The following is a 15,597-nucleotide window of genomic DNA, read 5'->3' as shown; positions in this document are numbered from 1 at the left end:
GGATATATACAGATGATTACTATAACTAGCTTATATCTAAAATAGGCCCTTGAGGCATTGTACCAAGGATGCTGGCGGCATTTCCTCGTTGTATCGCAATACTGACACGTTGTGCGAGGAAGCCGCCTGCTCTTCGGTCACCAGACGTTTCGCGATTTCTCCAAAAAACTTGTGCGCGCTGGGACCCCATGGACCTAGAGTTTCAACGCCAAATGGTACAAAATACCATTTTCACTCTACCGAGGCTCTTATTTGTTTATTGTTTCTCTTATGAATTATTATGAATACTGTACCAGGAAATGGTCGCTCCGATAATATCTTGATATCACTATAGCTAGCAACGACACTTCACTAATATCTTCAGAACTCATTGTAGAGAAGATATCATAATAACTGTATATGAATATGACACTCTTTAGAGTTGTACTGAGCCAAATAACGATTAATTCAAGTTGGGTTAATTATAGAAATAGAGCAAGGTGTTAGGTATTAATAGCTATACAAAAATTATAGCGTTAGTGGAAAATGAAGCAGATAAATTAGATAATTAATGAACAGTAGATGCAAAGACAGTTGACCCCCATGCAAACAAATTTCTATGCAGGGAGGGGGGTCAATTATCTCTGCAGCTAGGGTTGCCATCCGTCCGGGTTTCCCCGGATTTGTCCTAGTTTAGAGGGCGTCCGGGGAGCGTCCGGGGAGGACTTCATTTGTAGTTAGGCTGCCCGCGACACACGCACAACCTGTTTAAAAAAACCTGTTGACGTGTCGGGGTTCTGGACTCTAAAATCCGGGGTTTTCACGCGTCTTGTCCTGGTTTCCAAATTTTAGAGATGGCAACCCTATCTGCAGCTGACTTCACGATAAAGGTGTTTTATAACACTTAAACAAGAAAATGCTAACCCTCCCTTATTCATAAAATTATATAAGCATCATAATTGACATATATATCTAAGGACGGGACGGGAACTAAGAATGGTGCTAGTTCAGTGGTGTAACTCACAAATTCGAGCCAATCGTGCAGTCTAACGCAACTAGTTGCGACCAATCGTGCTCGTGACGCGAACTCATCAACCAATCGCGTTGTGGCGTTAAACTGCACGATTGGCTCGAATTCGTGTGCGTGACACCGCTGTACTGGCCCCATTCTTATTGTCCGTAAGGCCCGTCCTTAGCTATATATGTCAATGAGCCTCAATTAGTTAATTTATGTTTTATTCCTTTCTTAAAAATACACAAGTCAATCAAACTGACAATATAAGAGAACGATTAATACATAGAGGCACAATAATATAGAGAAATTGGGGACGGGGGACATGACCGAACGAGATGCTCTTATGGCACTTTCAGGAGGAGAAGCAGAGAAAGCGCTATTATTGTTTGTTCTTGTTATAGTCTCAGTTTTCCTTTCTGCCTACTACTAAAAAGTCCTAAGTGACGTAAACGTTTTTAAATTTTTTTTAAACCCGACCAAATTAGGTAGATGTTTTTAGGTATGTTGTCAGGAATGTTAGAACGTGTTTTTAATTTTGTCGCGTTGCATTTGTTCTGTCCCTTGCGGGCGCACGTGGTATAGCACATCTATACGATGCTACCATCTATGATGAAATTAAATGACATATGGAGGGTAGAGGTAAGGAGAACAATCTATGTGTATGAAAAGTACCCATCAAAAAACCTTAAATAGGTGGCGCCACGATACATCGCGAACAATTTTTTGATTTAGAAAAAAAAATACAAAATTACTGACAGCGCACTTCACTCTGTCAATAATGTCTTAAGGTCATGTCATACATGTGCTACCGGAGAGATTTCGAACTATTATTTACAGCTGGACACTTTAGCAACAGTTCTCCCATAAGAGATTGTTCTCCTTGCCTCTACTCTACATAAAATGGCAGCTTGAAAATGCGGTTTATTTGATAAGAAAAAAAGTTGCCATATGAAGAATTTTTTTAAGTAAGTACTCGCTGGTCAGACTCTAGCCTCGTCCTACGCAAGCATATTCAAGGAAGGACAATATTTTTAGTTTGGGATTTCTGCGTAAGGACCGCATAAAATAAATTCTTTATTGAGAACGTTTTATAGACTGGACGACGATAGAAAGAGTAGGTTGAAGGATTTAACAACTGGAGACGCCTTGTTTTAAGTTTCTGTATAACCCTTTTCCAGGCATAGTACGATTTATCGACCACATACGCGCCATTACAATTTCAACTTTAGCATTGCGATTTAAGTTTCAAATTAGATTGCAGTTTCTGGAAATGTTTCTTGTCTTCAATCGTCAAAGCTGGATTAATTGGAATATATTTGGATTTTTTGGGAAAACCTTGTAGATTGGTGGGGCCTGCAAAAGGGATAAAACAGTAAGCCGATATTTGCAGGGGAGGGGCACGTTAAATGTATGGCTATTTGTATGAAACATGCAAATAGCCATGTCAGATAAACGTCTGTCCATACAATACACATGACCCTTGGCCGAGGATTTCGGCAAAGAGGTAAGCTCTGAAAGGCGACTCCAGTTGTTAAATCCTCCAAGTTTGCTGGTGTGTAAAGTGAGATTACTATACTTGGTCAAGCAAATCTTGTCAGTAGCAAAAGGCGGCAAATTTGAAAAATCGCGGGCTAGCAACACTGTTTTCGAATAATTCCAAAATCGCGTGTCATCTGGTTTTATCTGTGGAATGTGGATAGTGAATGACAGCCATCATGTTTGTTTATATTCTGAATCGTTGATATTTCAAGAGAAATTTCTGCTGTGACCATTAAATACCAATATATTAAATAGGCTTGTGCATGAACTTAAGCAAAGTCAAGGTGCCTACAATATACAATCACGCTCGTTGATCGTAAATATTTGTAAAATTTGAGGTTATAATAATAATATGTTTTGGTTCGATGTACATTGCTGCTTTTCTTAGCGCAATACCAACGCAATACTGCTTTTTGAGTGTTGCCCTATTTCACTTTGCTGTACATTGCTACTGACATACTTTGCTTGACAGACTATATGTACAAGTGGTTCAGCGTGCAGCGTGCACTAATCTAGGCGTAAGCAAAGTCTGCGAGGCCCTTTTCTTTCAATGTGTATCCCCAAAGCTTGACTCCCGCGGGGCCCCCGTGCGAGGGTGCGAGGCCGCGGGCGAGGGCCCGCTTCGCCCACGCCTAGAGCTACAGCACTGATTACTATGTTAATGCAAAAATGTAAGTAACACTTTTAGTAGCTTTAATTCTTCGTGATTCTACTCCTCATATTTTCGCAAATAAATGCCTAAACTGCAATAGTATATTGTGCAACGAGGGGGGTAAGTGAAATATTGCAAACGAGGTTTTTAGATGCATTAAAGCCGCAGGATGGAGTGCATTAAAGACTTGAATTAGCAATATTCTTACCCCCGGAGTTACACACTATGTTTTTCATCACACTTGCGAAGAAAAAACTATATTTTAAGCGAAATAATTCTTAAATACGGTGATATTTCAAACAGTCGTCCGCCATATTGTCATTCTTTGACAGGTTAGGCATTGAAGGCATCTCTCCGCATGAAATAAGATCTTTTTCAAGCAAGTGTAATGAAAAATATTGTTACCAACCGTTGTTAGTTTTTTTAATCCTGAATATCACTGTCCAATATTATTATTAGTGGGTTGATGTTAATCAAATAGGATTTATGGAAAATACTAAGTAGTTATATAATATTTATGTTATTGTTTGAAAGTGAAATTACAATGACGAAGTTTTAGACGAGCAGACTACATTATACAGAGTGAAATATTTTATGGCACATTATTAACCTATCACAACAATATTTCTTTACAAAATCCGAACAAAAACTAAACAAAATCAATGCTTACTTATCCTTATAGACCAGGTAAAACTTCATTTCGACCAGCCAAATTTAAAATAAATATACTGTTATAACTTCGTTCGGAACACAAATCGTAAATGCAATGAAAAACTTACGCGCTCTTTCAAGATGTTTATAAAGGAAGGACACGATCTGGAGCTAACTTCTGTCCGATCAGAATTCAAGATGGCGGCACTTCCTTAACTGTCAAAAATAAATGTTTCCCGCCAATGAACGTATCCCTCCTATGGCATTTTTAACTAAACCTCTTTTGAGTTTTGCACCGCACGGAGTGAAGTTAGTCGCGAAACTAAATTAAAATCGAAAATCGATTAATTTGACCATTGGCAGCTATTGATGTGTTGGCATTGGGTTATATTTTTAAAACTTGTTGTCGTTGTATTTTAGACTTAAAGGGTTTCTCTTGAAGTACCTTTTAGACTGTTCTTTAGATCGTGTATTAGTAGTACTACGGGAATTTGTCCTTTGAATTGATTACTATATCGTTAGGCCATTGTTAATGTATATATACTAAATTAGTCTACGTTGTAATTCGTATTGAATGTGGCTTCAACTACGCAATTAAACAACAATGTATTTTCATTGCTTTATTTTTAACGAAAGTGGAAACCCTCATTGTTTCGGGTGAGAATCCAACTCGTTACTCGCGACACCGGAATACCAGTCCGCCGCTATACCAACAATACTATAAGTACATATTAAACTACCTACAGTTTTTAAGTATAAGTTGTTAGTGTACCCAACATGAACATATTTTTGTAAATATTGAATTTAAAATATATTTTCACACTTCACGCCACCTAATTCAAAACGCCATGGAAGATTCTGATGACGTCACAACTCTTGGTTTGACACTGTTGACAGTTAGGTGATCAACAACAAATGACAAATGTCAGGTCGAGTAGCCAACATGCAAATCGCTTACGCTCCATAGCGATCGAAACACAACTGTCGCTCTCGAATTAATATGGAAGAGCGATAGAGAGACACAAAGCGTTTCGTTGTCGTAGCCATAGCGATTGTCACGTTGGCTAGACCAGCAGGCCGCGTAGCCAACGTGCAAATCGCTTACGCTCCGTAGCGATCGAAACGCAACTGTCACTGTCGCACTAATATAGAAGAGTGATAGAGAGACACAAAGCTTTTCGTTGTCGTAGCGACAGCGATTGTCACGTTGGCTAGGCCAGCAGGCCGCGTAGCCAACGTGCAAATAGCTTACGCTCCGTAGCGATCGAAACGCAACTGTCACTGTCGCACTAATATAGAAGAGTGATAGAGAGACACAAAGCTTTTCGTTGTCGTAGCGACAGCGATTGTCACGTTGGCTAGGCCAGCAGGCCGCGTAGCCAACGTGCAAATAGCTTACGCTCCGTAGCGATCGAAACGCAACTGTCACTGTCGCACTAATATAGAAGAGTGATAGAGAGACACAAAGCGTTTCGTTGTCGTAGCGACAGCGATTGTCTCGTTGGCTAGGCCGGCAGTTGACAGTTCGTATCTTCTACGTGTGTATGTACTATGTTTATAATAATAAATAAATAAATAGTTCCTGGGCGACCGAGCTTTGCTCGGTTATAACTATTTATTGTAATAAGGTGGTCTACAGGTGATAATCTTAACTACATTTTTTTACTAAATTAAACTTGTCTAAAACAATAAAAATTAAAAAAATATATATAAACTTGAACATATAAAAAAAAAACAAAAGTTAGTCACCGGGCGAGATTCAAACCCGTAACACTCGTTTAGCAGTCCGCGTCTTAACCCGCTGGACCAGACGGACAGCGGCCGGCAAAACGAAATTAGCGACCATATTCTGCGTCGAAAGAAAAACGCATGAAAACTCGAAAACACGCGTTTTCCCAAACAAGACTAATCTAGATCGATTGTATACCCCCAAAAACCCCCATATACCAAATTTCAGCGAAATCGTTAGAGCCGGTTCGAATCTCGCCCGGTGACTAATTTTTGTTTTTTTTTATATGTTCAAGTTTATATAAAAAAAATATTTTTTTATTGTTTTCGACAAGTTTAATTTAGTAAAAAAATGTAGTTAAGATTATCACCTATACACCACCATATTACAATAAATAGTTATAACCGAGCAAAGCTCGGTCGCCCAGGTACTATATATTTATATATATACAAGAATTGCTCGTTTAAAGGTATAAGATTATAGAACATTATTACACAAAATGACTAAGTCCCACAGTAAGCTCAATAAGGCTTGTGTTGAGGGTACTAAGACAACGATATATATAATATATAAATATTTATAAATACTTAAATACATAGAAAACACCCATGACTCAGGAACAAATATACATGATCATCACACGAATAAATGCCCTTACCAGGATTTGAACCCGGGACCATCGGCTTCATAGGCAGGGTCACTACCCAGTAGGCCAGACCGGTCGTCAAATATACTTTGTTAATTTTTTAGAATAGAATATAATTAATTTTATTCGTAAACACGAACAAGACAAATTACATAATATAATTTAACACATTTAAAGCCGTTTTTGGGTAAAAGTAAATTTTAGGTCTACGTTTGGTTAATATAGAACGTAATATTAGCGTTTCAAAAAATTAGAAACAACCCTATTGAAGCTTCGATTGACAAACGATGTTAAACCTACTAAAATGATTATTATAGGGGCATTTCTCAGAGGTGGCGTTTTTACGTGTCCGGGGGCATAAACACGTGAATTTGTTGCCTATAAAATCTGAATTAAATCATGCAAATCCATCAGCATCTGATACACCTGGACAACTGGTAAAACATTCCATATAGTATATATATTATAAGAAAATAAATGTTAAGTGCTAAAATTGACGAACCGTGGGTATGTCCCGCACCCAGATTTGTTGAAACAAAAAATCATAACTTAAGACTGGAATTTTATTTTAATGTTTAAAGTTGGTTCACGTATTCTACATAAGTCTATTATTTATATTATTAGACTCAAAATAATTTACGCATTAATATTACAAAATAAATCCAATTATTCGACTTGTCCCGCGGCAACACGTGATTTCACTGGAATTTATAAACCTTGTCGGCATTTCACAAAGGAATATACCAGGAACGCCGCGCCGCGTGCGCAGGTAGCTTCAGTCGCGCCACGTTTACCGGCGAGAGCGGACGTCGGTCCCGGTCTGCAAGCGGATTTCGTAAAGGTGTGTTCGGCATTCGGTGGGTTTGGTTACGTGATTTTTTGAATTCGGTGAAGCCATTAATTGTTTAAGTGCTTGTGCTTTTTTCGGTTAAATAGTTCGTAAGCCACCCTCAGAGGTATGTGATTTGGATATTAGAAACTCTTTTACATACTATGATTATGTTTTCTGTAATTATTTAAAAGCGATTAAAATTGAATTCAGTGGGCGTGATCACCGTGGATTCGGTGGGTTTTTTGACCACCGAAATCAAAAAATAGTCCACCGTTGTCAATCTTTACTATATTGTTCGTTATTTTTGTACTTTACATACAATGATAATTTAAATTATATACGTTAACATGTGCTTATTATATATATGTCCAAATAAATATATAATTTTGATTGTTAAGCTGGTGGCATATTTATTGGTTTTTATTTACAGTACAATCTGCAATCTTATAAGAACATGCATACAAAAAGCAGTTACTTTAATAGAAAAGAAGAAGTGTAAAGGAAAATTACAGCTTCTGGAAAGATATAGGTACCTGACTTGGAAAACCTGATAACTCCATCTTTAGCACAGCATGACATTTCATTTCCTACATTTGATTCAGATAATGTCATTGAATCAGACGATAATTTAAATATATTTGATTAATAGCAGATATCAATAACTTCATTGATCTCAAATATGTTGATTTATTTGTAAGAAATATTTTTATGTATATATGTTAAATGTTATTAGACGGGAAATGTCGCCTTTTGTTAATTTTTATGTAGCTAAAACTAAAATGTTAACGTCTCTTAAAAAATAATTAAAATCTTAATGAAAAAAGACTGTCAAAGAAACTGATAATTTCCTACCATTTATTATTTTAATTTAAATAGTCAATGACAAAAGAGTATTTTGTTTAAGATAACTTTAGAATTTAATGAGTATTGTGATATTTGTGATGTGTCTGCACATTGTCAGACAAACCGACTGAATAATATATTAATAGACATCTAGACATTACATATGTAGTTAATATTAAATTTAAGCAAGTTATTACGCAGTTTTTTCTTTTCAATTTTATGTTAAAGGTTAAAGCATAACCTATTTACTTCCTAAGATTTTTATTTTATTTTATTGTTGATTGTCAAGTGTTTGCTTGCGAGCAGGCCAATTTTGCCTTGCTTTTTAAAGATCTAATAACATCATTATATCTTCATTATGATGTCTTTAAATTGATAATAAAACTATTTTAATGCTAAAATAATATTGTTTTATTACAATCTTGGTAAATTTTGAATTCAGTGGCACCCTTTTTATTAATATTGATTTCGGTGAGTGTGTTTGATTTCAGTGTTTTGAAAAACTCAAATATCTCGCGAACCTTTACGTCTATAAGGAGGCCTTCACTACCAATATTTTTTAAATTTAAGCCTAATTGTTAATTTTAACATCACATGTCTATAAAGTAAAAAAAAAAAATCGGCACCGAAGTCAGGCACCGAACGTCACCTCTGAGAAATGCCCATAGGTATCATCGCATCTCCCCCATAATATCATTATCATCATCATTCGCTTGCCCTGATCCCATTCACTTGGGGTCGGCGCAGCATGTCTTTTTCTTCCATACCTCTTTCGCCCGTCATCTCATCATTTACTCGCGTTCGTTTCACGTCATCTCTCACACAATCTAGCCACCTTTTCCTAGGTTTTCCTTTCCTCTTACCTCCCTCCACATTCATTCGTAATAACTTTCTTGTAATATGACATTCGGGTTAGGGTTGGCAACGCGCATGTAATCTCCTCTGGAGTTGCAAGCGTACATAGGCTGCGGAAACTGCTTACCATCAGGCGGGCCGTATGCTTGTTTGCCACCGACATAGTATAAAAAAATACTAAAAAGTACGGAACCCTCGGTGGGCGAGTCCGAGTCGCACTTGTCCGGTTTTTCCTATAATTCTATAACATCATCAGCAATTTTAACCTCGTTATATGTCCACTTGTATATTGGCAACAGTTCTGTTGTATCGGTAATTTATTTGGTGTTTCCTGTAATTAATTAATACGACCGGATAATCTTACGATAAATTGCAAAGCTTTATTTTGCTAGACACGATTGACACGAACAAAAATGACATTGACAGATAACAAATCCATAATGGCGGGAGACTGCATTGTACCACAGAATAAATAATAGTACTACCATACAGAAAGGTAACTTACTACAAAGCCGAAGTTTGACAGCGATTCAGGATCGAATCATGTTGTCCGTTTTTAATGTATGGAACTATCCCTATCGGCTATTTAGGTTTGTCAAAATTCATGTAATTATCTTATCTGTGGTTATGTCCGCAAAGGGACACCAAGTTGTGCTAACCCTAATAATTGCTCAGAGCAATCCCGAGCCTAACGAAGCCGAGAAAGTCCGAACGCTCTAGTTTCCTCCCCCTCATTGTACTTAATGTAGTAGACTCACCGCATCACTCCAATATTGAGGCTGTCCGCTGCCGCCGCCACAGCCGCTTTAGCCCCGTCATGTGTCATGGTGGCCGCTTTTTTCCCCTGTATGCTAGCGACGGTGTCGCCGTTGCGAATGCCGGCGAAATCTGCTGGTGAGTCGGGTAGGACCTGGAGAAATAGGGGCACTTGGATAGTATATATTCCTTAACCTTTTGAACGCTTTATGTCATAAACACAAACATCACTCAAACGCCAAGCTCCCGGGCGCGAGCAAGCTAATGTAAACCTTACTCGAAAGTGTGAAGGTTACTTTGACAGCGTCCGCCATGACACCTATAGTTGTCCTTGGCGCTGTGAGCACGACTAGTAACGACGCCTTTAGGGTTGGCGTTCAAAGAGTTTAAAGCCTGACAAGATTCAATTGAAAGACAATCAAATCAAAAGAAAAAACGGGCCCCTTAGTTAGACATCCAAAACAGATGGCGCTGTACTGCGCCATATGTTTTGCGGTCCCTGATTAGAAAACGTCTAATTTTGAGAATCAGAGCTACCGCAAAATATATGGAGGTGTACCTACAGCGCCTTCTTATAAGCATTGTTCGAATCGGGCCGTTAATCCATGACTAACCTAAATTTTATAGTAATGATGTAAGTTAATAACTAATTTATATTGGCATTGACAAGGCATGGCGACACTAACAATGCTCACTGCAAATTGAACCGTTCATCCTTGTCAATTTGGTGCAATTTCGAGTGCGGCGAAACGTGCAGTCGTTGCTTACAGCGCGTACGTCTACGCGGTCTACGGATCTACGAAAATTTTCCGCTACACGTAGCAGGCACAAAAGGCTACGGACTACGGCGTAGCACCCAGGCGTCGCAGGCGCAGCGCGTAAGTAATAAGGCTACAATATACATAATGGATCATACATGATATCATTTGGATGTCATTTTGATGTCAGCGTACGTTCGAATTGACCTTAGCTGACAATTATCTAAAATGACGACCGGTCTGGCCTAGTGGGTAGTGACCCTGCCTATGCAGCCGATGGTTCCGGGTTAGAATCCCGGTAAAGGCATTTATTTGTGTGATGAACACAGATTTATTCCTGAGTTATGGATGTTTTCTATGTTTATGGAGTTTGTGTATATAGTTGTAATACAATTTATTTTTCAAAACATTGTAAGATATCGAATGGTACCATTATCTTTTTAAAAGTAAAAAATATATATTTTGAGACTTTGGAGCCTTTTTTACAATCTCAATATGCTTTTGAAATTCCACTTTTTCTATAATCGACGGCTCATTTTATAAATTTTGTTATAATATTCAACATGTCAAGTACCCAATTGGTCTCAAAGTAGGAGCAACAAATTCAATTGATCGAATGCAAACCGCATGCGATTATCGGTAAGGTTTTAGAGGCCTTAATTCAGAATTAGCAGGGTGGACAAATAATAAGCATACATTTTATTTTTAAATTTTAACTATATTAAGTTCAAAGATTAATAATAAAATATATTATTCAGGGTTGGCAAATACATGCGGAACATAATGTCTGACATATGTCCACCACTAACAGCAGGCAAATGTAAGCCCTTATCATGGCAATTTTCATCATATTTTCGCACATATTCGGCGTTATCTTAGTAAATTTGTGTCGGATATTTGTTTTACCTTTTTAAATTTCATCAGCCTGTTATCATAGACACGTAATTTTAGATCTCCCCACAGAAATAATTCAGGAGCTGTGAAAATTGGGGAATTTGGGTGGCAATCACTTTCACTTTTCCTCGAAATTAATCGAGGAAAAAACGTGTTTTAAACAACACAAACATTTGAGAAAAAATTGTTGCTGCTAGAGGTAGACGTTTGGCAGAAATTATCTTGGGTATAAAATTGCCAATCCTGAATAATATATTTATGAAAAAATATTTAGTAAATCTTGCACCACTGTGCAGAGGGGGAACGCGGCCAGTGTCCTAGGAACAATGCCTCAGGCTAAGTATAGTACATATTAAATAAATAAAAAAAAAAAACAAAAAAAAAAAACTTGCACCTATTATAATTAAAATTTAAAAACAAAGTGTATCAGTTATTTGCCCAGCCTGTATTATAAGTAAAGACAGAACTAATACACTGGTAAAAGGTTGCAGACTATAGTACATCTACAGTTCGTGTCATCCACGATGACGCGCAGATTTGTCAAATCTAACCTTTAATAACATGGCAATACGAGTCAAGGCACGCGTCTTCGTAAATGGCACGATCTATATGTAGTTTACATTAATCAACTTCATAAATAAAGGAGGAGATTTCTCAAACTGGTCGTGGTTTCTGTTTGACATTTTACGGTTACTCAGCAAACATATATTGACTGTGTAATACACATCTTACAGGGTCTTAGAATCTAAGGGCATTAAAAAAAAATTTAAAACACAAATTTTGTTAAATTAAGCCAAATTTAAAAATGTATTGTACCATATTTAAAATAAATTATTTCGCGCCACATACGAATAAAGCACTAGTAAATTATTGGAATTGGATTACTAAGTATTGCTGTATTCGTTTTTCGTTTAGCAAATCGTTTTCTATGTATATAAGTACGTATAATATAGATCTTATATATATGTAACGGCCCGATTCGAAGAAGATTTAGACACGTTTAAGATGTTGGAAAGATCTTTAAATGATCGATAACTATATCGATATATGTAAATTTGTCCTATAATATTTATTTATTAAATAGTAAAAAGATGCAAAAATCATCGGGCATTAATTTTCATCGATATTTATATTATTGAATTTGTCACTACGATCTATAGATCCATCAATACTCTTACGCAAGCGATTGAGCAGCCGCCAGCGATCTATTATTGACATGTCTAATTCTGGCAGTTCGATGTCAATGTTACGACCGTTGTGACATATGGCATACTGATTGAGGGCTTATGTGTATGCAGGCCAAGCATTTCAACACGCGCATGTTTTGAATGCGCGTCTAAGTAAACTACCCATTGATTGGCACTGAAAGTTACCAGTACGGAAGGTGGAGGTAAGGAAATAAATCTCCATGTACCAAAAAGTGTCATCAAAACCTTAAATAGGTGGCGCTACAATACCTAGAATACTTGAACAAAAAAAATCAAATCATAGAAAGCGCACTTCACTCCGTCAATAGCGCCTAGATTCTTAGCTACTCTAGCGCTACTCTGGAGAGATTTGGAACTATTATTTATAGCTGACAGCTGGACACTTTTGCAACAGTTCTACCATAAGAGATGTCACTCCTCTTAATTCCACACTCCATAGTTACCAGACATTGGCATATATTTTTACTGCTTTAAAATAAGGCTGAAGTTGGTTGAGTGGTAGCCTTATATTATGGTAGGGGAGCTCAAGAGGGGATTTATGTAGTTACTCGAGCGCGTCAGATTAAGATATGAGTGATATCTCGCTACCCGTGGAGTATACCTTAACCACTTTAAACCTTCTTCCTCGCGTTGTCCCGGCATTTTTCCACGGCTCATGGGAGCTTGGGGTCCACTTGACAACTAATCCCAAGATTTGGCGTAGGCACTAGTTATTACGAAAGCAAACTGCCATCTGACCTTCCAACCCAGAGGTTTATGGAGTTTATGAGACTGCTAGTTTAACAGTCCAGACGCGGTTTATTTATTTATTATAAATTTTATTTTGACACTTGGAGAGACTTTACACCTCCAAATCTTATTAGTATTAGTACTCTGACATTGGGGACCTTTTACATCTCCAAGTTTAATGTATTTTTAACCATAGAGACTATACATCTCTATTGTATTGTCGTAATTATTTATTTTAAGATTATTATAATGTAATGTTTACCCAGGTATTGGCTGTTGTATTTATAAATGTTGTTATGTATTTTTCATGTCACTATATGATGTTACTATAATGTTTTACTGACTTGTAAAAGAGCCCTTGAGGCCTACTTGCAGAAAATTTTTTTGAATTTTGAATTTTGAGGGTAAACTAGACCTTGTTGGGATTAGTCCGGTTTCCTCGCGATGTTTTCCTTCACCGAAAAGCGACTGGTAAATATCAAATGATATTTCGTACATAAGTGCCGAAAAACTTATTGGTACGAGCCGGGGTTTGAACCCGCCACCTCCCGATTGCAAGTCGCACGCTCTGACCGCTAGGCCACCAGCGCTTCTCGAGGCTTAACTTTAACCACTTTAAGTAAGTAAAAAAAAACGTTAAGTAGATTTGTGCTAGTGCTGGCTAGTTTGGTTTGATGCTCTAATTGTGCCTGTACTTAATCTGACAATCATTTGTAATCGGTTATAAGTTCGAAACACATATCCGTCTCCTACCATTACATATTGAGTGCGATATTTTTATTTTTGTATATTGTGCGTCAAAGATAACTTGAACCATGATTATTTCTTAGATTTTACTTAAGTACTCCTTTTCTACAATTAATAAGTTCAATGACTCTGTTTCAACTCTTCAGCCGACATATAGCATCAGTTACCTTGACGACGGTGAGTGGCATGTTGAAATCGGTGCCCCCGATGAGTCTGAAGCCCCAGGGCTCTTCCCCCGTCCTCGTGAGCCGTACTTCTACCTCCATCTGTACAAAAACATCATTAAAGATTAGGATTTTATTTGATTGCATACAATATGTCGTCAGGGGGTCTAGCCAAGATGTCAATCTTATGCGAAACGACGCTTTCTGTCTCTCTGTCACTTTTACATATTAGTGCGAGATAGAGAGACATATAACTTTTTGTTGTCGAAGCGCAATCGATTGGCACTTTGGCTAGACATTCAGGTGTCAATCAAAACTCACTAATTACTAAGTCAAGTTCAGTTGTTTGACACACAACAAGGTAGACTTATGCTTTTTTTGTAATCAGTGAGATTTGATCATTCTTAGAGCTCACGGACTATAAACATCTGTCACTGTACCCAAGCTATGTAAAGATAAAGATAGTTTATTTTTCAAATAGGCATATTAAGTACAATGCGCTTATGAACGTCAAATAAAGCTACGCCGGCTCTAACCCTACACCTCTGACCCGAGAAGATATTAATCTCACCTACATTGTAAGAGGGTATCCCAATATGGGACCGGCAAGAATCTCGTCGAAAATTATGTGAAAAATACTACAGAGAATGTATATATAAATTATAGAGAATTGGTTAAAAGCCCTATTAGCAGCATATATGACTGTAAGGTCAACCGGGATAAAATGCGTCTATTGAAGATATCTTCGAAACGTAACATACTATAACTATTATATCCGTCTACATTACATTAAAGTTCGGTGACTAAACTTCGAGCATAGAGGGTTACAATAGCTTTAAAAGATTCCGTTTTGAAGATTACTTTAAAATACGTATTTACCCCAAGTGACGCATTTATCCCGGATGACTGTACACATTTGGCCAACCTTGGCCTACCCACGGGTCGCAGTTACGCGTTATACACAATTGTCACCTTTGGCAAAGCTTGTCCAAGACAGTTTGTCACAAAAACTGTACTAAATCCTGAAGAGATCCGCGTCTCAAGCGGGAAAGCGTATTAAAATAACAAATATACATGAAAACAGGGACCGATGTATAAATCGTATCATTCACGACGACGCGTCCCTTGACACGTATTTCCATGTTTTTAAAGGATAAATTTGACAAATCTGCGCTTCATCGTGGATGACACGAGACACAAACTACAAAAGGGGTACGTCGGAAATAGTATTAAACGTGGTAGTATTAACCAGTTTCTGTATTTACCTGATCGTTAGTGGCCGGCGGTCCAGGGCACAGTTAAACGCTAACTGGCTGTTAAACTTGGCACTGAGACGGTGACCGCATTCTGTTTGAGATACGACGATAGATTGGGTACCCACTTCAATCAAGACTACAAGAATACTCTTACTTATATTGGGAGATAGGAGAAAGGGTTCTTTTTCTCAACCTAGCAATGAAATGTTAACATGGCGGGTCGTTATTGTTTCCCATAAAGTTTTAAGTCATAATGTATCGTTTGTCCGCATTTTGGTTAACCATAATTTGGTTTTTCTCAGAAACGCGTAACTTTTCAGGATTGGAATTAAACAAACCTAACT

The 15,597-nt window shown here is 37.5% G+C and overlaps 1 protein-coding gene across 19 annotated transcripts in view; it reads right to left on the bottom strand.

Annotated features, from left to right (window-relative positions):
• LOC133532400 (titin-like) overlaps positions 1 to 15,360 on the bottom strand; it is a 42,854-nt gene extending 27,494 nt beyond the window's left edge. For 10 of the 19 annotated variants that reach the window (XR_009801693.1, XR_009801694.1, XM_061871026.1 and 7 more), the window contains exons 1-3: positions 15,263 to 15,358; positions 14,001 to 14,099; positions 9,500 to 9,651 (exon numbers count right to left, since the gene is read on the bottom strand). Coding sequence is in view for 17 of the 19 variants with exons in the window: in XM_061871026.1 (XP_061727010.1) it covers positions 9,500 to 9,651; positions 14,001 to 14,099 (251 nt within the window). In the remaining 2 variants the exon portion in view is untranslated. Of the gene's footprint in view, positions 1 to 3,855; positions 3,983 to 9,499; positions 9,652 to 14,000; positions 14,100 to 15,262 lie in introns of those variants that run through there. The other 9 variants (XM_061871029.1, XM_061871038.1, XM_061871040.1 and 6 more) reach the window with 6 other exon arrangements.
• Positions 15,361 to 15,597: the final 237 nt, after the last annotated feature.

The sequence above is a fragment of the Cydia pomonella genome, chromosome 27, assembly GCF_033807575.1.
Source record: "Cydia pomonella isolate Wapato2018A chromosome 27, ilCydPomo1, whole genome shotgun sequence".
Classification (NCBI taxonomy): Eukaryota; Metazoa; Arthropoda; class Insecta; order Lepidoptera; family Tortricidae; genus Cydia; species Cydia pomonella.
The sequence above is the reverse complement of the archived record's forward strand: the minus strand, read 5'-3'. Positions and strand labels throughout refer to the sequence as shown.